Source organism: Gadus macrocephalus, chromosome 19, assembly GCF_031168955.1.
Source record: "Gadus macrocephalus chromosome 19, ASM3116895v1".
Lineage (NCBI taxonomy): Eukaryota > Metazoa > Chordata > Actinopteri > Gadiformes > Gadidae > Gadus > Gadus macrocephalus.
The window spans coordinates 13,748,700-13,769,433 of record NC_082400.1 but is presented as its reverse complement, the minus strand read 5'-3'; the positions used below and the strand labels follow the sequence as shown (position 1 = coordinate 13,769,433).

General features: G+C 46.4%; 2 protein-coding genes across 4 annotated transcripts; both read left to right on the top strand.

Annotated features, from left to right (window-relative positions):
• The first annotated feature begins 5,712 nt into the window (after positions 1 to 5,712).
• On the top strand, positions 5,713 to 8,385 carry myf6 (myogenic factor 6). Its single transcript, XM_060038695.1, has 3 exons — positions 5,713 to 6,427; positions 7,356 to 7,449; positions 7,945 to 8,385. Exons 1-3 carry the CDS (start codon positions 5,795 to 5,797, stop codon positions 8,049 to 8,051), a joined length of 834 nt encoding a protein of 277 aa, XP_059894678.1. The 5' UTR covers positions 5,713 to 5,794; the 3' UTR covers positions 8,052 to 8,385.
• Positions 8,386 to 13,236: 4,851 nt separating this feature from the next.
• myf5 (myogenic factor 5) lies at positions 13,237 to 17,094 on the top strand. 3 transcript variants are annotated; one of them, XM_060038450.1, is made up of 4 exons: positions 13,238 to 13,355; positions 13,404 to 14,091; positions 15,540 to 15,612; positions 16,205 to 17,094. In XM_060038450.1, the coding sequence occupies exons 2-4, from the start codon at positions 13,642 to 13,644 to the stop codon at positions 16,399 to 16,401; spliced, it is 720 nt and encodes a 239-aa protein (XP_059894433.1). In that variant the 5' UTR covers positions 13,238 to 13,355; positions 13,404 to 13,641; the 3' UTR covers positions 16,402 to 17,094. The 3 variants fall into 3 exon arrangements, with proteins under 3 accessions (XP_059894432.1, XP_059894433.1, XP_059894434.1); XM_060038451.1 differs by having other exon boundaries at positions 13,241 to 13,355; positions 13,494 to 14,091; XM_060038449.1 differs by having other exon boundaries at positions 13,237 to 14,091.
• The last annotated feature ends 3,640 nt before the right edge of the window (positions 17,095 to 20,734 follow it).

The following is a 20,734-nucleotide window of genomic DNA, read 5'->3' as shown; positions in this document are numbered from 1 at the left end:
ACAGGTGTCACTCATCCCACTAATTAGGGCTCTGCTGCCCCTTTAAAAGGCGTCCCCACTCCCAATGATGGCAAGATTAACTTCAAGTATTACACTCTGGATGAATATTCAAACGAGAACTCGCATCGCCCGGGACATACTTTAAAAGAGTTTCAATAGACTGAAGCCTCGTCCATTATTCATGACTCTGATTCTTGATGAATCAGAGAGCGGCTCTCGGACGTGTCAGAGATCGTATTCTAGTTAGGAGTCGTATTCCCCCGCGCTGGGTTTTTGGGGTATCGGATTTAATTTGAAAAATGATTTTTTTTTTGTGATGTATGTCTCCAGATGAAGTGAGAAGATTGAATGATTGATTTATTCATCGTTGGCGCCCGCCCTCAACTCCTGACGCACACACACATGGAAGCGGGCACACACACACACACACACACACACACACACACACACACACACACACACACACACACACACACACACGCACACAGAGGCAAGCTTCTAATGATAAAGTGCACCTCATTATAAAACAAATTAAAATAAACATTAAAAAATAGTGCATGAATTAATGTCAGATCATTGAGTTGTCAGGTTGCCTCATTGTTGAGATTACCTCTGATTCTCCATGTCTCCCAAACATCGCCCTTAATCAGTGCCTTCTGCACGCATCCTCTCTCCCCCTCTCTCTCTGTTCCCTCTATTTTCTCTCTTTTCGTCAAACTTGCTCATCCTCCATCTTTCCCGCCATCTTGCTCTCTCTCTCCCCGCCTCCACCCCCTCTGTCTTTTTCCTCTCTCCCTTTCTCATTTCTCTCTCTCTCTTCCAATACTTCTTTCCCTCCCCTTCTCTCCCTCCCCTTGGCCTCACTCCCCTTCTTTCCCTCCCCTTCTCTCCCTTCTTCCCCATGAAGAGACAAGACTCTCTCTCTCTCTCTCTCTCTCTCTCTCTCTCTCTCTCTCTCTCTCTCTCTCTCTCTCTCTCTCCTCTCTCTCTCTCTCTCTCTCTCTCTCTCTCTCTCCATGATCCCCCATGACAGCTGAGGAAGCAGCGGCGGCCATCTTGACAGTGACGGGGGTATTTATGCCTCCCCCATCCTCCTCCCAGCCCCTATACAACTCCTTCAAACTTTTACACTGAAATTACCTCATAAGTTTTCAATCTAGGTTTGTTCCCAGTGAACGTAATGATAAACAGATGAGTGATCCTCTCCCATTAGGCTGCTGGCCGTATTAATGCGTCTCGCTCTGATGATTCTGTGTATTCTGCTGAATGGGGAGTTTTTTTTGTCATGAATTAAAATGAGGAAGTGCAGTTTACGGGCGGACGTGATTGATACGGAAATGAGGGAAAAATGGAACTTAATGCCGTGAAAAGCGGACAAAGGTGCTCCACTCCCCTGCCTGTTTTCGAACGGGACAGTGTGAGAATGCATTTGTACCTTCAAAAGTGTTCATCCAGTAACGCAAAACTAAGTGCAGACCTACAAGCCGAATCAGACACCAGGACACAAGTCTACTGTTCCTCTGAACACTGCAGAACAAACAGATAATTTATACACAAGTGTTTTATAGTAATCACACTACATGGTGATAAAGTCGAGATACATTTCAACAGAAAAATTGAGGGGCAAAGGCAGCGAATGCAGCCCTGAATAGTGTGGTTTGTAGCAACCAGCCAATGACTGTCATTACTCTTTACCACCTAACCTCAGCCTCCAACACCGAGAGCAACTGTGGAAACATTGAAAAAAATAATGTCACAAGAGCAGCATCTATGTACAGTTCCTGCAGTGAGCAGGGTAGTCTTCATGTCATCTCCTGTTATGGTGATAAAATACCTTGCAGCCAATCACAGCTCTAATCGAATTGCAGAACTCAACAAGTATGAAGCAAAACAACAATTGTCCGTTTGCATTAAGATATAAAATATTGTCATAGAAATAAATCAGTCAGACAAAGAAATGTTTTCATCCATCATTTCATTAATTTATATTCACAAAACCCATAGTATTTGGCTTCACAGCTCTCATCTGTCCATTTATAGTTGGTCTGCTCCTTGAACCTCCTTAAGCAGTTCTTGCCCTTGCCACCATCAAGTTTCCCCCTTCTCCAGTAGGGGTTATCCGCTGACAGGACGGTCCCATCAACCCATCTCCACAACCCTTCACTGGCCTCATATGTCGCTCCGAGCCAGGCGTTAGCTCTGTACCTGCTGATGAAGTCCATCTCCTTTTTACTTTCCACAACCACCAGATCTGCTCTTTGGGAAACGCAGGACTCCCTGATCTTATTCCAGGATCCCCACTCACTGGAATAAAGGTAACATTTACAACCAAACTTATCCCAACCACCTGGACAGTCCTGTTTACAAAGCAGTGAGTCTCTCTGCTCTGTCACATTCTTCAGCCTTTGGAGAAGTTGCTCCACCTCCATGCTCACGGTCTTGTGTTGCTCTGTCACATTCTTCAGCCTTTGGAGAAGTTGCTCCACCTCCATGCATACGGTCTTGTGTTGCTCTGTCACATTCTCCAGCCTTTGGAGAAGTTGCTCCACGTCTCTGTCCATGCTTACAGTCTTCGTCTTGTGTTGCACTGCCAACCCAACCAGTCCAGCCAGCAGGGCAACAGACAGCAGGACCAGAAGCACCACCACAGCCCTGATCGGCCACTGAGGAGGGCTCACAGGGTCCGGCTGCTGACCTCTTACTGTTCCCAGAGTATCGGAGGACTCCTCTGTCCCCACATAGTTCTGGTGTTGATCTCCGAGGCTCTCAATGGTAGAGTAGATGTCCTCTATCCTCTCCTCTCTCTCTCCTTGTGTGTACCTGGCCTTGGTCATCATGTTGGGCGTGGCGTAAATCACCTCAGCCATATTCTGGTCCAAACTGTTTTCTGAGTTTCTTATCGTCCTTCCCCTATGAGTGCTCAGTCTTTCTGTGCGTTTTGAATGCCAGCATGTCAAAGTCTTAACGCCTACTTTGATTCAACAGGAAGTATTTTAACCAGGTGTTACTTGCTATATGTGCTGGCAGAGTCACTGTGTATGGTCTGACACATCCTGTTTCCTTAATAAGTGGTACATGCAACACACACACCAAATATACACCCCTTATAATATACACACCTTATATTTGTTGGGCTTTTTTTTTACCTCTTAACCCTCGTCAACGGCGTTATTAAAAATGAGATTGCTTTTTAGTATGTGGCCACCCCCAAGGAATGCCCCTGATGAAAACAACAACACACACACGTACACAACACACACACACACACACACACACACACACACACACACACACACACACACACACACACACACACAAACACATATAAACTCATACATACTCAAACAAACAACACACGCACACAACACACTCTCTCACACGCAACACAAACACACTCTCACAATACACACACACACATTCGCACGCACGCATACACAGACACAAACACAAAAACTCACACACACAGAAGCACACACACACACACAACACACTCTAACTCACACACACACACACACACACACACACACATATACAATCAACACTAACAAAAACTCACACTCACAAACACACAAATACAGGCTCACACACACACACACACGCACACACACAGACACACAAACACACGCACATATACATACATGCCAAACAAACAGGTCTGTCTGAAAGGAGAGGAGGGATGTTGAGGTACTGCTAACGAGGAGCATTAACGAGGTTGACGCAGAATATGGAAGACTCTTAATGTGAAAAACTCCCACCATGTGAAATATTCTTTATATACACACATACCTAGGGAGACTCTTAATGTGACAGGCTCTTTATTAGGTAGGTGGCCTATACATGTCAGATTCTTAATGAGGTAGACACTTACTGAGGATTACCCTTAAGTCTCTTAACAAGGAAGACGAGGATACACTCAAAGGGAATTTGGACCCACTGAAAACAAATTCCCATTTCCCAATCCCGCAGATCCAACCTCACCCATTCAGATCCTGTGTAACAAATTCAGATCCAATCTATAACTAATCCAGATCTGAATTAAAAGAGATTCATTAGGGGGAGAGGTCAACTTTACTCTCCCCCTGTGGGGCAAGTACTTCACAGTAACAGACACTAGCGACCTGAGACTACGACAGTATACTGTTGCATAACATTCTCCTTCTCTCTTCATTCCTCCATTTCTCTGTCTCTCACTCTCTCTCTGTGTCTCTCTCACTCTCTCTCTGTGTCTCTCTCATACTCTCTCTGTGTCTCTCTCATACTCTCTCTGTGTCTCTCTCATACTCTCTCTCTCTCTCTCTCTCTCTCTCTCTCTCTCTCTCTCTCTCTCTCTCTCTCTCACTCTCTCTCTCTCTCTCTCTCTCTGCCCTTCCAGAGTTTTCGTTGCCAAGACATCTACAAGCCTTTGGTCTAGTAAATGGGTTCAATTCTACAGATGCCTCTTAAGCAGTTGTAGATATTTCACAGAATGTTCTTGTTTTTCTTAGCAATGCATCTTGGGAAACATATCTCTTTTGGTGTTTTCATGTTTCATAATGCAAGGTCATGCGGACAAACATAAATAGGAATCCCTGGCGTTCCTGCCCGCAGATATTTCCAGGAGTGAGCTTAGCAGATCGTAGAAGAAGGGGGAAAGGTCAGAAGACGGCTCTAAAAAAGGCCCTTATGTGTTTTATAGTTTGGGGATAAGAGAGAACTCCTTCTATCTGTAAATATAGACTTTATGTGCGCAGTATGCATATGTTTTTCAATGTCATTCTAACCGGGCACATTCAGATCTATTTGTATTGAGCCATGCTAGCAAAACACAATTAGATTAGCAATTAGCCTAGCTATACCCACTGTGCGCACCGCAACAGCAGACGTTCAGCCAACTTCTGCTAGGAATGATGTGTTCCACAAATCCACGTCTACAAGTGTGCTTCTATTCTACCTGGCAACGAAAGATGGTTCACTGTCCTGATCCTGCTGAAATTAAGTCTGAAAAGGTCTTTACAAGAAGGGCCTTCATTTTAAGGAAATGGATTTTGGCAGTTGCTGTCATGGGTGATTTCTCCAAGCTTATCCAACCAACAACGACAAAAGATTTGTTCCCGCTCCATCTATCTGAAAAACAGTGTTTGCTGGCATTCATGTGTCTCTCTGCGATCACAGAGTTGAAGTACCATAGCAGTACCAGTAATAATCACACTCACACACACACACACACACACACACACACACACACACACACACACACACACACACACACACACACACACACACACACACACACAGACACACACACACACACACACACACACACACACATAAATACACATACATACATAGACATAGACATACACACACACACACATACACATACACACACACACACACACACACACACACACACACACACACACACACACACACACACACACACACACACTTACTGCTAATCAAAGAGCAGTAAGTGATATCAAACACACGGATGCAGGTATCAAACCAAAGTCGTGCCTATCCAGGCCTTAACCCATTCGGACCTTAATGCATCACTTCTTCGGTTCCCTTTTTGTAACCCGTCGTCAGTCAATAGTAAAACACTCATTGAACAAAATAAACCCCTGAGCTGTTGCCCCCCCCGCGACACAAGCCGGCATGTCGTGGTAGGGTAGGGTTTCACATTCTATATATAAGCCCCCCGGAGCAGCTTGTGTCACCGAGCTATTTAAAATCCGGAGGGAGCCGCCTCCGTCGGCCCCCCGTGTCCGGGCATACGCCGACAAGCAGCGCGTCGCGTCGGCGGACGAACAACATGATGGACCTCTTCGAGACCAACGCGTATCTGTTCGGGGACCTGCGCTACCTGGAGGCCGACCACGGCGCCCTGCAGCAGCACCTGGGCCCGCAGGGCGTGTCCCCGCTCTACCCGGGTCACCACGGCGACCCCCTGCCGCCCCCCGGCAGCCAGCACGACCCCCTCCGCCTCCGCCACAGCGTCCCGTCCGCCGCGGGGGGCACGGAGGAGGACGAGGAGGAGGAGGACGACGACGACGACGACGACGACGACGAAGACGGCGAGGAGGGGGACGGAGGCGCCGAGAGCAGCGGCGGGGACGAGGGCCACGCCAGGGCCCCCCCGGGGCTGCGGCCCCACTGCGAGGGCCAGTGTCTGGTCTGGGCGTGCAAGACGTGCAAGAGGAAGTCGGCGCCGAGCGACCGGCGCAAGGCGGCCACGCTGCGCGAGCGGCGGCGGCTGAAGAAGATCAACGAGGCGTTCGACGCGCTGAAGAAGAAGACGGTGGCCAACCCCAACCAGCGGCTGCCCAAGGTGGAGATCCTGCGCAGCGCCATCAGCTACATCGAGAAGCTGCAGGACCTGCTGCAGACGCTGGACCGCGCCGAGGCGGGCGGGGCCGGGGGGGCGCCCGGCGCCAAGGACCACAACGTAAGGAGCTCAGAGCGTCGGGGGCGGGGGGGGGTTGGGCTGTTGTGGTGGAGGGTGAGAGTCGGACGCACGGGCAGGCTGACAGGCTGACTGGCTGACTGGCTGACTGGCTGACAGAAAGACAGATAGATAGATGGACAGATAGAGAGAGAGAGAGAGAGAGAGAGAGAGAGAGAGAGAGAGAGAGAGAGAGAGAGAGAGAGAGAGACAGATGGACAGACAGACAGACGGACGGACGGACGGACGGACGGACGGACGGACGGACAGACAGACAGACAGACAGACAGACAGACAGACAGACAGACAGACAGACAGACAGACAGACAGACAGACAGACAGACAGACAGACAGACAGACAGACAGACAGACAGACAGAGCGAGAGATCAATTGGTAGACATATAGATCGATAAATAGATAGATGCCAATGTTGTTAACTATTTTGATTGATTTGAGAACAGCGATGGTCACTTAATGTGATGAAAGATAACACAGAAATGGCATACTTCTACCACCGCTAACGTTACTACTGTTGCTACTGCTGTTAGTGATACTGTTGCTACTGCTATTACCATGCTACCTACTTTACCACTACCACTACTATTTATAATACTACTGCTGCTACTACTCCACTACTGCTACTATTTATATTGCTACTACCACTGCTACTACTTTACTACTACTACTAATATTTATAATACTACTGCTTCTACACCTGCTACCACTTTACTACTTCTACTACTATTTATAATACTACTGCTACTGCCATTTCAACTATAACTAATACTACTTCATCAACAACTAAGACTACCTCTATGTTTATGACAACAACTTATACTACTACTGCTACGACCTCTAATACTACTACAACTACTAGTACCACGTAGTTTGCGTTATATGAAGACGATGTTAAACTTGTTATTTGCACAGGTGGTGAGTGGCAGGTACCATTGGAAGAAGTCTTCCCAGAAGTTGCAGACCTCTGCAGACCATTCCAACGCTCCCATGACCAATCACAAAGCAGGTAGGCAGGGATCAATGAAAATAATTCACACGTCGTGTTATTGTATGTGTTTATACTGGATCTGGATCTGAATGTGCTTACACTAAGCTGAATGTGTTCATACTGAAACAGACTGAATGTGTTTACACTGAATCAGACTCTGGATCTGTTTATACTGAATCGGTCTCTGATGTGTTTATGTTGATTCAGACTCTGTATGTGTTTGTGCTGAATCTGATTCTGAATGTGTTCATACTGGTTTTTATACGCAATCAAACTCTGAATGTGTTTATACTGGATGCGATTCTGAATGTGTTTAAATTGGATGTGAATCTGAATGCGTTTATTCTGGATTTGAATGTGTTCAGATTGTATCCGAATCTGAATGAGTTTATACTGGATTGAAATGTGTATATACCGGATCTAAAACTGAATGTGTTTATGCTTGATCTGAATGTGTCCATGAAATTGGATATGAATTAAGACAGTGTTTTGTTTATCGATGTTGTTTCCCAGGTAACGAGATGTCAAGCGCCCCCAGCCTTCTTCATCTTTCGTCCATTGTAAACAGCATCTCACAGGAAGAGAAGATACAGCTGAACCCGGAGGCCTCAGAACACTGAAACTATTGGTCAACGCGCCGGTATATTCAACCAATCGTGTCGCTTAATTTTGATCCATTTCCTGGATTGGATGATTAATGTTGTTGTTTAGTATTCCCATTTCACTTATTCATTCTAGCTTTTGTTTGTTGTTTCTATTCATTTGAGCCGCATAAGATAAACATTACTTTACCAAACAGCTCTTTCATAGGCGCAAATTTGATATGTATATATTTTTTAACAATTGATTTTGAAATGTCTTTTTTATATAAAAAATCCCTTGAAATTAAGGAAATCTTGTACTTCAATATTTATACATAAAAGACAGATAAATAAAAAGATTTTTCAAGACAAAGTAGAACATCGTTATTATGCTAGGTAGCATCAATACATTGTGTGTAGCCTAGAACACTCGCTGAAATAAATCTCCCCATGAACAATCAAAACATTGAAAATATATAAAACCACTCCGAACCAGCCTCTAAAACATGCCTCTGCATGCCCTCTTGTCAGTATCCCAACCGACACGCATCTAGCCTAGCCTAGCCTAGCCTCAACAGTAACTTGAGTCAGTTCTAAACGTGGAGCGCCTCTTCCATCACGCGTTGGCATATGGAAACTTGGTGAGCGCGGGTGTGAGGTTCAAAGCCCACGGGGGTTAATGAAGCCCGCCCATCCATTAGCCTCCTAATCCCACTCAGCAGGCTGGCTAGCATCTTCACGCGCGCTCCGCAAGCTTGTTTACATGCAATCTAATTCCAGTTAAAAATGGCGGCGCGGACCATTCACGGCCGTGTGTGTGAATTCATCAAGCCTTGTTTGTCACGCGTCCATCTGAGACGCGGGGGCCGAGGGGAGCGCTTGTTTACAGTGTCGTGGCGGCCCGCGGCGCCACTGCCACCGACGGCGTGACTCTGCGTCAGGATCAAGAGTGACCCGTTGTTCCCTTAGATCTCTGCGGACGACAGCCAGGGTCAGGCTGACCTCTGGGGGCACGCCTCATCGCTCCACGCGCTCACACACATATGGACTAATGCACACATGGACTAATGCACACATGGACTAATACACACATGGACACACAGACCAACACACACATGGACTAATACACACAGACTAACACATGCATGGACACACAGGCTAATACACACATGTACACACAGGCTAATACACATACCGACACACAAATGGACATACAGACTCACACACACAAAGACACCCAGACTCACACACACATAGACACACAGACTTCTGCACACAAAGACACACAGGCGAACACACACATAGACACACATGACACACAGACTCACACGCACACATAGACATAGACACACACATACTTAAAGTCTTACATACACACAGCCAAACTGACCAACATACACACATACTAACATACCCACATAGACACACAGACTAATGTACACAAACTAACACACACACATCCTAACATACACACATATAGACAAATACTAAAATACACACATAGACACACATTCTAACATACACAAAAATACACTGACACACAAACCAATAGACACATGTTAGCATCACAAAAATACTCGGACACAAGCCATAACCATTGCCATAGCCATAACACTAGCATACACACTGAAACACATACACACAAAAAACAATATACACACAAGGTAACATGCATTCATGCTAACATTCAAACATATAACATTAAACACACACTATCCTATGCAAACAGGTGCACACACCCACAAACACACACATTTGCACAACATGCAAATACTTATGCACACAAACAGACAATAAATAAATGTTCCTGCCCACATATATGCATCCACACAAATAAACACCCACACATTTCCCAGATGAGAGGGAGGTTTCAGGCCGGCAGAACACTGTGTTTCTTTCTCTGAAAGTAGAGACATTCATAAAATATGCTCCAACAAATTCAGAGGGTTGAAAAAAATACCAACAGAAAGAAATTGGCGCTATTAGGTCTTGGAGGCTTGAAAAGCATAATCCAGGCCTATAAGACCCCTCTCCAGTCCTTCCCTTCAAAGTCTCTGCATATTTTATACCCAGAATCCACCGCCAGACAGAAACCCGAGAGCTCCCCCAGTAATGTAGTTTTAATGGGAGCTGGGCAGCCCGCTGTCTCTATCAGACTGCAGGCCTCCTTACCCCACTCTCGCCTCCTCCCTCTCTGCTGGGGGGAAATCACAACACTGATATCTTTATTTGTAAAGTAGCATTCGAACACCACCCCAAAAACAACAGCGTTTTACCTAGTAGCTCACAGTGATGCAAAGACTTGCAGGTGAAATATCCAAAACCTTCGGATTAGTGGCCTCAAAAACGTGGAATAGATTTTCCATTTTAATCAGTTTAATTGTGTGGCTGAAACAATGTGATCAGAAATAGGTTTGTGTGGTAGTGTCATTCGAAAACCAGCCCAAAAACCATTGTGTTTTATCAAGTAGCTTACAGCGATGCAAAGAAATCACACACAATGATTAGTGGCAGAGTCAATGTTTAATTGTGTGTCTGAAACAATGTGATCAAAAATAGATGTGTGTGATAAAAGATGTGTGTGTTAAAAGATGTGAGTGTGTGTTAAAATAATTTAATCAGAAACAGAGCAAGAATCCAGCTTGTGTTTAGATATGAAGCATGCATTGTCTAAGAGTATATTTATGCGATTAAATACATTCAAATATGATTATTAAAGGAATAGCAATTAAAAAGTACTGCTACTTCCACTATGCTCCCACTACTACTGACACTGTACGGTTATTTCTAGGCCTATACTGCTGCAACAAGGATGATAATGTCAATCCTTCTTTATAAAAGGATTTAAACCAACACTTTCTCCACTGCCTGCTTCGAGGGGATATGGATGGAAAGTCCAGACATGTCCCAACTTTACGAGGGATCTCCATATCGCCGATGGCAGCGTTTACATCCGTTGGCCGAGAGAAAGTTATGTTTTAAAAGCAGGGATTCAGCGGGAGGGGTGGGTTTATAGGAAGCTCTAAGCCCCTGGAGGGTGGACGCCTTGTCTCTCCCCAGAACGCTGGAGTTCACCTCCGACGTCTGCCAGACAAGTGCTGTTGCCAATCACTGGTGTTAGTCATGGCCGCGGAGGATGACCCAAGACACTGGTTTCTTAGGAGAAAAGGACTTGTGTTTCGCCTGGATGGTAACTAATAGGCCTGGTGGAACGAGAACTAATAATTCATTTAGACAACGACTAGGCCTAATTAAGAGACAGCATTATACAAATAAGTTTTTTAATTGATTTTTTACTTTGTAAAAACCGGAATATCTTTTCTTACTGTAATCTGCTATACAGATTATGTTATAGGCCTACATTTTTACTTTTTGTTATTTATTTTATAATCTTTTTTGTGTCTTGTTATTTTCCATTTTTTATTTTTTGTTTTTTGGATAATCCTGAGTTAAACGTGTAATCGACGCGAGGCAGACGGATTCCAGTTTTAAATCAAACCGTGGCGTCAGAGGCCGGAATGGAGATGTACCACGTCACTCACACCGAATCAGAGCATGCACACTTTAGAAGAATTAAGGCTTTCAGACGTGAGGAAGAGGGACATAAAAACACCACCTCCTGCCCCTACACTTAACTCTGGCTCTGACCCTTGACAACAACTCCACCACTGATCCGTAAAAAAACAAACACATGGAGAGAGAGAAAAAAATAAAAGAAAGCGCTCCTGGTCAGACTGCTAGAGAACCACGGAAGTGTCTTCATTTGGGATGTAAGCCTACTACGCGATCTGACCATGTGCTCGGGTCATTTAAATCAAAGGCTCCTCGCGAGGATTTCTCGTGGTTCCCAAACCGTGATCCCCTTTGATCTCAACGACAGCTACAAGCATACCCTCGAACAAGCACAAGCGAACACCCGGCACAATGTCTTCCTCAGCTGTGCGCAATACAAGCTTCGCAGGGCCATCCAAACCCTCCCCACTGGCCTTCCAGTGGCTGAGAGCTGTGCTTCTGGTGCGTCTTGTGTTTTCTTAGGTGCGCGTCGTTCCCAGAGATTGCCCACCACGCCAAACGTTTTGACACATTGTGAGAAATATCCGTATTGTATCCTTGTAAGCTGTCAACAACGCCGCTAAAGTAATTATCCCTGCTACGACTGCGTCATCTGCTCTAGGGTTTTCCCATCGTCTCACATCGTTTGGTTCCCCCAATCAAATTAACACGCATTCTCTGTAATATTCGTCATATTTAATATCGTTGGATTCATAACGTTTCCAGTAAATGTGTTCACTTTCAGTTATTTAGGGAGCATTTACAAAGTAAAAATCACTTTCAAAACGTATTTGTATAATGACTTCTCTTAATTAGTTATCTAAATGAATTATGAGATAATGATTGGTTCTGTTCCACTAGGCCTATGACACGCCATTTACATACTTCTTTCCTCCACAATAAGGGCCAAACCTAGGGTCCATGTGTCCATCTGTTGTGGGCCTCGTGGAAAATAAAAGCACTACAAGGCACTTCATTTAACGGTCAAAATTTGGTCCATGAAGTGGCATAGTGCTGCTAATTATTTTAATTACTCCCTTAATGAGCTTGCGCAAACACAGACACCCCCCCTGTCCGTGACACCTCGGGTGATGGCTGAGGGGTGTTCAGAGAAGGCTTACCGCCGGCGCTCTGAAATGTTACACCTCCCGCTCTGCAGCTGGGCTGCATCTGCAAACGCTGGGGTCTCCGGCGGAACCGAAAATAAAACGAAAGAGTCTAACGGAAAAAACACAAAGTCGTTTTACGGTCGACGTTCAAAAGGGCACACGAGAGAACGCGGCCGTGTGTTGAGGTTCAAAATCGGTGTAAGCCGGTTTCCCCCCCCCCCCTCGCTGAAATTCTGGAGCTTTTAGTCATCAGGGGTCGCGCTGGAGAGAGGGCCCTAAAAAAAAAAAAAAGAACGTGTGGTGGTGAGTGGGAAAAACATCACTAAGGGGCAGATGTGGGAAATCTCTGCAGGGTTCTGGGGGTTGGTGGTGGAGGGGGCGGGGGTGGTGGGTGTGGGGGGCGAGGGGTTAGCGATAGGGGTGAGGGCGGGTGGGAGGGAGGGAGGGGGAGTCGAGCTAACCTCTCGCCTGCCTCCCGGCTGGGCCAATGGGCCATGGTAATTAGATCTGACCAATGTGGGCCCCGGGCTCTGGCCCCCAGGGCATATAAAGGGAAGGCCCCGGTGGCAACGGCCCCTTCATATCACTCAGAGGCCTCCTCTCCCCCCCGGGCATCTCGAGAGACCGCTGCCCTCCGCTTACACTGCTGTCTCCTACCCTGCTGCCCGCCTTCACCCCTCACGTCCACCAGAAGAAGAAGAAGAAGAAGTAGAAGAAGAAGTACAGGAAGCAGGAGTAGAAGAAGAAGAAGAAGAAGAAGAAGAAGCAGGAGTAGTAGAAGAAGAAGAAGAAGAAGAAGAAGCAGGAGTAGTAGAAGAAGCAGAAGAAGAAGAAGAAGAAGAAGAAGTAGAAGAAGCAGGAGTAGAAGAAGAACCAGAAGAAGAAGAAGAAGTAGAAGAAGAAGAAGAAGCAGGAGTAGAAGCAGAAGTAGAAGAAGAAGAAGAAGAAGAAGAACCATCGGCGGCCCCATGGATCTCTTCTCTTCCTCCCAGGGGTACTACGACGAGGCCTCCTCTCCGGACAGCCTGGACTTCGGCGGCGGGGGCCTGGAGCTGGCCGGCTCCGAGGAGGACGAGCACTTCAGGGTCCCGGGCGCGGACCACCAGCCGGGCCACTGCCTGCAGTGGGCCTGCAAGGCCTGCAAGCGCAAGCCCACCACCATGGACCGCCGGCGGGCCGCCACCATGCGGGAGCGTCGGCGGCTGAAGAAGGTGAACCACGCCTTCGAGGCCCTGCGCCGCTGCACCTCGGCCAACCCCAGCCAGCGGCTGCCCAAGGTGGAGATCCTGCGCAACGCCATCCAGTACATCGAGAGCCTGCAGGACCTGCTGCACGAGCAGGTGGAGCAGTACTACGCCCTGCCCGGCCAGAGCGGCTCAGAGCCCGGCAGCCCCCTGTCCAGCTGCTCCGACAGCATGGTGAGAACCTTTACCTTCTCCTCCTCCTCGCGGCAATCCCTCCACACCCACCACCTCCTCCTCCTCCTCCTCCTCCTCCGCCGCCCTCGACCCCCTCCACCCCTCCGCCCGACCCCCGAGCCTCTCTTCATGGCTCTATCGGTTCCCGATGCAGCCCTGAGCAGTAAACAGGGGCTGGGACTTCAAAGCGCCAGGGTTCACGTTCGCTCCGTGCCCCCTTGCTTCGTGCGCTGCGTGTTCCTCGAGGTGCAGGGAGGAAAAGGCAGGGGAGGAGGCCCTTTGCTGGGTGTTGTACGACGCCGTTCAGCCTCCAGTTACGGAGCAGAATCGGCCTGGGGTTGTTCTCGGGCCGAATCCTTGTTTGAATTATTAACGCGATGGAGTTTGGGCTTTTATTGTGTGTTTTGTTTTCATCAGTGCCTGATGGAAAAATGTAGAAGTTTCCAGGGTTGAACGCTGAATCCCCCGTAGTCTTAGCTTCACCCTGGTCAGTGAACTGTTTGGTGCACATTATGCGAAATAGAACGTCTCTCTGCCTGTTGTTGTTGTTGTTGTTTGGGTGCAGAGAGCAGATGTGCGTGCGTGCGAGCGTCAATACCCTTCACAATAAAGGGCGACCTTCTACCAAGTGTCGGACCGAAACTAAAACTGAAACAATAGCCTCATAGTGATGGCGGCATGGCATGGAAATCATTGCTTCCTCAATCGCCAGACATTTAATAGTCGCTCATAAAATATCCCGCTTGAATCCACCTTACATCAGGCCTGACCAGAACAGAACCAGGGGTCACCTGCCCCCTCTGCATTCCACCCGTCTGCCTCCATGACCGCATGTCCTGCACCCCTGCCAGGATTTTCTGGTAGATTTACTGGGAGAAAGTGTCATCTTGCACCCAGCGCTGGTGTTGCTTCCACTGGGCTCCAATCGATTGGCCACGCCAACCGCGAGAGCCGTGGCCCCGAGAACGCTTGGGTTCCACGCTGCCATGGACTGTGTGTGTGTGTGTGTGTGTGTGTGTGTGTATGTGTGTGTGTGCGGGTGTGTGTGTGTGTGTGTGTGTGTGGGTGTGGGGAGGGGTGGGGGGGAGGGGGGGGGGGGTTTAGAAGTTGCTGTGAAATAACCCCCCACCCCACAAACCCCACCACCACCACTGCCCCATTCTCTCAGTAAACTAAAAAAAAAAACACGTGTGGGATTTATTAGCTATTATAAGATTTCTCTTTTTTATTTTGCTCCTTTTCTTCGTTCCTGCTCTGTGTTTATCCATTCCTCGCTCTTGCGCTCGCTGGCTTGTATTCGGCGGTCATGTGGGGCTGTTTTCCGCGGATTGAAACCTCTTTTCGGGGGGGGCTTTAGGATGTGAGGCGAGCGGTCGATGAGTGACATGGAACACGTTGTGTTTTGATCCTAACCCCCGGTTTGTTTTGATCTCTGTTTCCTCCTCCAGGCCGACTGCAACAGCCCCGTATGGCCGCAAGTGACCGCCCTCTACAGCGGCGGCTACTGTTACGTTAAGAATGGTGAGCGCCCTTCACTTCGAAATAATTAATCGTCATTAGATATACATCTAGAAGTGGTACAGCAATATGGCATGCTGGACCGCCGTGTTCCTACAAGAACTACTGCAAACATGTTTTAGTTTTTTTGTGTACGCTACTGATTTAAAGTTTAATATTAAAAGTTTAACTTTACTTTTTTATTTTTTTTTTATTTCATATGCTGCAATTTAAAATATTTTCAGTTGATGGTCAGCGACTGATCCAAGCCCAGTCTCTGATTTTCTCTCTGTATCTCTGCCTCTGTCTCTGTCTCTCTGTCTCTGTCTCTGTCTCTGTCTCTGTCTCTCTCTCTCTCTCTCTCTCTCTCTCTCTCTCTCTCTCTCTCCCTCTCTCTCTTTCCCTCTCCCCCTCTCTCTCTCTCTCTCTCTCTCTCTCTCTCTCTCTCTCTCTCTCTCTCTCTCTCTCTCTCTCTCTCTCTCTCTCTCTCTCTCTCATATATTCTATATACTAACATATATTCACATTGCCAAACCCAAGTAAAACACGTCGCAACCTGTCAGTAAACAGCAGCATCAAACCTGACCCCGTCTCTCCCCGTCCCTCCCTCCCTCAGACGGCCAGGTCAGCAAGGCGGCCGGGGCCTCCAGCCTGCAGTGTCTCTCCAGCATCGTGGACCGCCTCACCTCCGCGGAGGTCCCCCACGCCGGGCCCCCGGGGGTCCCCAGCGACGGCTACTCCTGCTCCCCTGACTCCCAGCCCCTGTCCCCCGAGAGCCCCGCGGGCCCCAGGCCCATCTACCACGTCCTGTGATCAGGGGGGGGGAGACGGACCCCCAAAGCTGGGGGCCGCCAGGTGGGAAGGACAACAGGAACATTTGCAGAGTGCATTACCGACCCCCCAAATCCCCCCCAGCTCCCCCCATCTCCCCAACAGTTCAAAAGCACTAGCATGTACGCTCAACCGACGCCAACATTTCTCGAAGCTGACGCTAAACTGATGCCGAACTGACGCTGAATTTATGTTAATGTTCTGATGAAGAGACTGAACTGAACTGACGCTAAACTGACGCTGAATTTACGTCAAAGTTAAGCTGAAGTGAGTTCACTGATGCTAACTTGGTGCTAAATTGACGCTAATGTTAAGCTAAAGTGACTAAAGCGATGCAAAATTGACTCTAAACTGCCGTTAATGTTAGCTAAATTGACCAAACTGATGCTAAATTGACGCTAAACTTTGGTGATTAGCAACAGAGAACATTGATGCCCATTGGTCAGCTTTTTATATTGTAAATATATGAGATTGTAAATATATACGTGTAAATACCCGTCTATTCTATCTATGCTATTCTATACCGTAATGGACCATATTTAATAATGATAATAATAATAATAAAATTTCACTTGACACATCGTGTATTTTATTCAAACTCAATGTTGCATTTAAAGTGTTGCTTTTTCTATCCTTGCTTTTATTCATCATTAAAGCTTTATTTGTTTTATATAAGTGTTTTGTTGAGTGATTGGTATTTTCAATTTCCTTAATCCTAGCGAGAATCTAACATTAGTTTGATGACTGTAACACGTGACACGTTACAGGTCTGCAAAGGTTAATACTGAACACGTATCTATGTGTGGTTTCAATGGGAAAACGTGAACAAGTCATGACAAGTGTATTATAGTTAAAATACATCATCATAAACAAGAAAACCAGGAATAAATATTTGAGTTGGAACAGCTTGGAAAATATGTTTTTTTCCAAACTTGACACCAAGAAAAAAAAGTTCATCAATTATTGTTGTTTTCAAAACCCTAGGGCATGTGCAATTCGTGTTAATTTGTGGTTGTTTGTGTATTTGGGTACACTCGTTTGTTTGTGTGTATGTGTGTGTGTATGCGTGTGTTGGTGTATGTGTTAGTTTGTCTATGCATATGTGTGTGTTTGTGTGTGTATGTGTGCCCGCATGCTTGCGTGGGTGTGTGTGTGTGTGTGTATCTATGTATTTGGCTGTTTATTATGCTTACAACTTCAAAACTAAACTTTTTAGATAAATTCTTTCCAAAGGGGAAGAAACATAAATTCTCATTACATTTGGGAGAGCAGGCTGATTATCATGCTCATTAACTCCTAAGGAAAAGTTCTGATCGGTTGTAATTGCTTCCCTTTATTGCTGCAGGCTGAAGCTGTAGATCTTTGTGCAGCCAGCCACCATGGAGGGAACCGTGATGTGAGGGGATCCGCTGGGAGATAATCAACCGTGTGAAGACTAATCACTCTGCTTTGCCCTGACTGAAAACAGCCGTTATCGATCTGATTTGCTTTGAAAAAATCCTTAAGATCATTTGGATGTTTAATATCCGGTGGATGTGCTATGATATATGCAAAGGTTGAGAAATCCTATCTTGTATTTTGTCTTTTGATTTCACTACATCAATTTTACATTGGGTGCTTACATCTTTGGTATGTAGTTAACTTAGGGTTGGATGTTTGGAGGTTGGTTTTTTGCAGGAATAAGGGACAGGGTGTGTGTGTGTGTGTGTGTGTGTGTGTGTGTGTGTGTGTGTGTGTGTGTGTGTGTGTGTGTGTGTGTGTGTGTGTGTGTGTGTGTGTGCGTGTTTATTATGGAGAGTAATGACTGGTTCTCTTGTGACACACACACACGCACACGCACATACACACACACAAACACACATACACAACCACCCACCCAGAAACCCACACACCCCCCCCCCCACACACACACACACACTTTACACAGCCTACCTGTTTGCTCTCCTCTCCACCAAATGACCAAATGTGATTTTGTCGTCTTTCACACCTTGACCAACAGCGTCACCACCGCCGCCCCCACCCCAGGCCCCGGGAACAGCCCCCCCCCCCCCCTCCCTGAAGGTCTTCTGCCAAGGGGAAGGATGTCACACATTCCATCAGCACGTCTTTGATCCAGGCCTTTTGACGACAGGGTGAGTCAATAGTCCCTCGACGCTGGGCAGTGCAGCGGCCAGTTTGAGGAATTAGTTAAGAAAACAGCTTACTTATTCCTCCATCTGAGGGCAAAAGCCATCCACACGCCTTGGTGTTTATTTGGTCTGTACCCCGTTTCCTCCTCATTTCCGGCACACCTTTGAGTCCTTCATTCAGATAAGATGAACTTTGTATTAGTCCCTGGTAATGAATGTGGATGTCATAGCAAAAGTTAAGGACAGTAATATAAATAAAGAATTTAAAATGCATTTCTAAATAATAGGCTCATAGTAATGGGAAGAACAACAAAAAAGTTAGTATACTAAATATGAGCTCTGGTATCTGGTGTGTGTGTGTGTGGTATAATTATCATAAATAGGCCTATTTATTTGTAACAAAGCCATAGCACATAATTAGTTTGAATGTTTAAATGACTAGACTATTTATTTCTTCCTTCTTCTTGCCTCTTCTTATTTAATTATGTCAGACTGTTTATTTCTTGCTCCAGCAGAGAAAACAATGATAGAACAACTCAGGATCACTGGGGTGGTCTATCATCTATCATCTTCCACAGCCTGGCTGATGTCTGTCCCGCTCCAGAGAACCTGGTAAGCCAACTCTGAATCACCATATATCGACCCTGCGTCCCAATACCAACAGGCTACTACCACACTGTTTAATATGCCAGAAAAAGATTTAGTATGTGCCAATACATTGTATGGAAAATGCTGTATGGCAAAAAATACCAGGATGTTGTAGCCTACTACATGCGGTCGCATTTCGCAGTGTGCAAGCCAGCATGCTTGTTGGGGCTATTCCACACAACAATCCTCTGCGCAGCAGAAGATACGTAGGTTGCACCACAGGTATGAAGTCACCTGTATGATGTCCCAACTCGCATACTTTTGCGTGTAGTCCCCCCCATCCGTGTACCGTTGTATAAAGACGGTGATTACTAGCCGGCGGATCACAGCGTCCATAAATATACATTTATGCGGAGCTTCGACGGGGGTTTGATTTCAATCACCTCTTCGCCCGTGCCAAATAGTTCCCTTAAGGGTCAGTGATGTCATTTTCTACGACTAAATCCGAGTCATCGTGATTCATAAATCTCTCAATCACCATGTTTAAAGTGTCCACCGAGACACAGAACGGTATAAAATGTCAGAGTTTGAAGCGAAGCAGGGGAATGGAAGGAACATGTGTTTCACAACTTTTACCGATAAATCATGCAATGCCTACTATAACCTCTCCCCTAACTAGACTGCTTAGATTTATATATTTTCGATTTTATTTCTGGTGTGACTATTCTGTGGTGGGTTGTAAAGTGAAATGACAGAAATATTAGGATCAAATTATTGTTTTTTTTAATAGTTTAGCTGTTGCAGTACTTTCTGAAACCATTAGAGGGAAGTGTTTCTTGCGTTTTTCTTCTGTGTGCGTGCGTGTGTGTGTGTGTGTGTGTGTGTGTGTGTGTGTGTGTGTGTGTGTGTGTGTGTGTGTGTGTGTGTGTGTGTGTGTGTGTGTGTGTGTGTGTGTGTGTGTGTGTGTGTGTGTGTGTGTGTGTGTGTGTGTGTGTGTGTGTGTGTGTGTGTGTGTGTGTGTGTGTGTGTGTGTGTGTGTGTGTTTGTTGGTATTCTTTATTGTCATTTTTAGAGGTTAAACTTCTATTTTCGAATTATAAATATGTACACTGCATAACGTTAGCTCTCTGGCTCATAGCTGAGCGAACTAGAATACCTCCCGTTGCCAAGTCGTAGCCGTCCGTCCTTTTTACTGGAGGAGTGAACAACGTTTCGGGTGCAAAAGAACCTTACGGGAGGGTAATGATTTTTCCAGGTATTACCCAAACCCTCAGGCCTTACCAGGGAAACAAAGTTAGCCTATGGCTTTTGAAAAACTTTATATTTGGATTGTAAAACGCATGAAAATATAAATCAATGGACTTAATTTATTTTCTTTGGCAAGTTACCATGGTATTAGCGAGATAATGACCTTCGAGGTGTCCAATGTCAGGAATTAATGGACGACGCGGAGGCAACCGTCCTCCGCTACGCGGCGGACGGTTCTAAGGCCTCCGCGCAGGGCCGGATCTACCATTAGGGCCCACGGCACTGTGCCCAGGGGCCCCAACCATTCCCAGCCAGTGGGGGGGCACCACACGAAAGAAACTTTTTTTTTT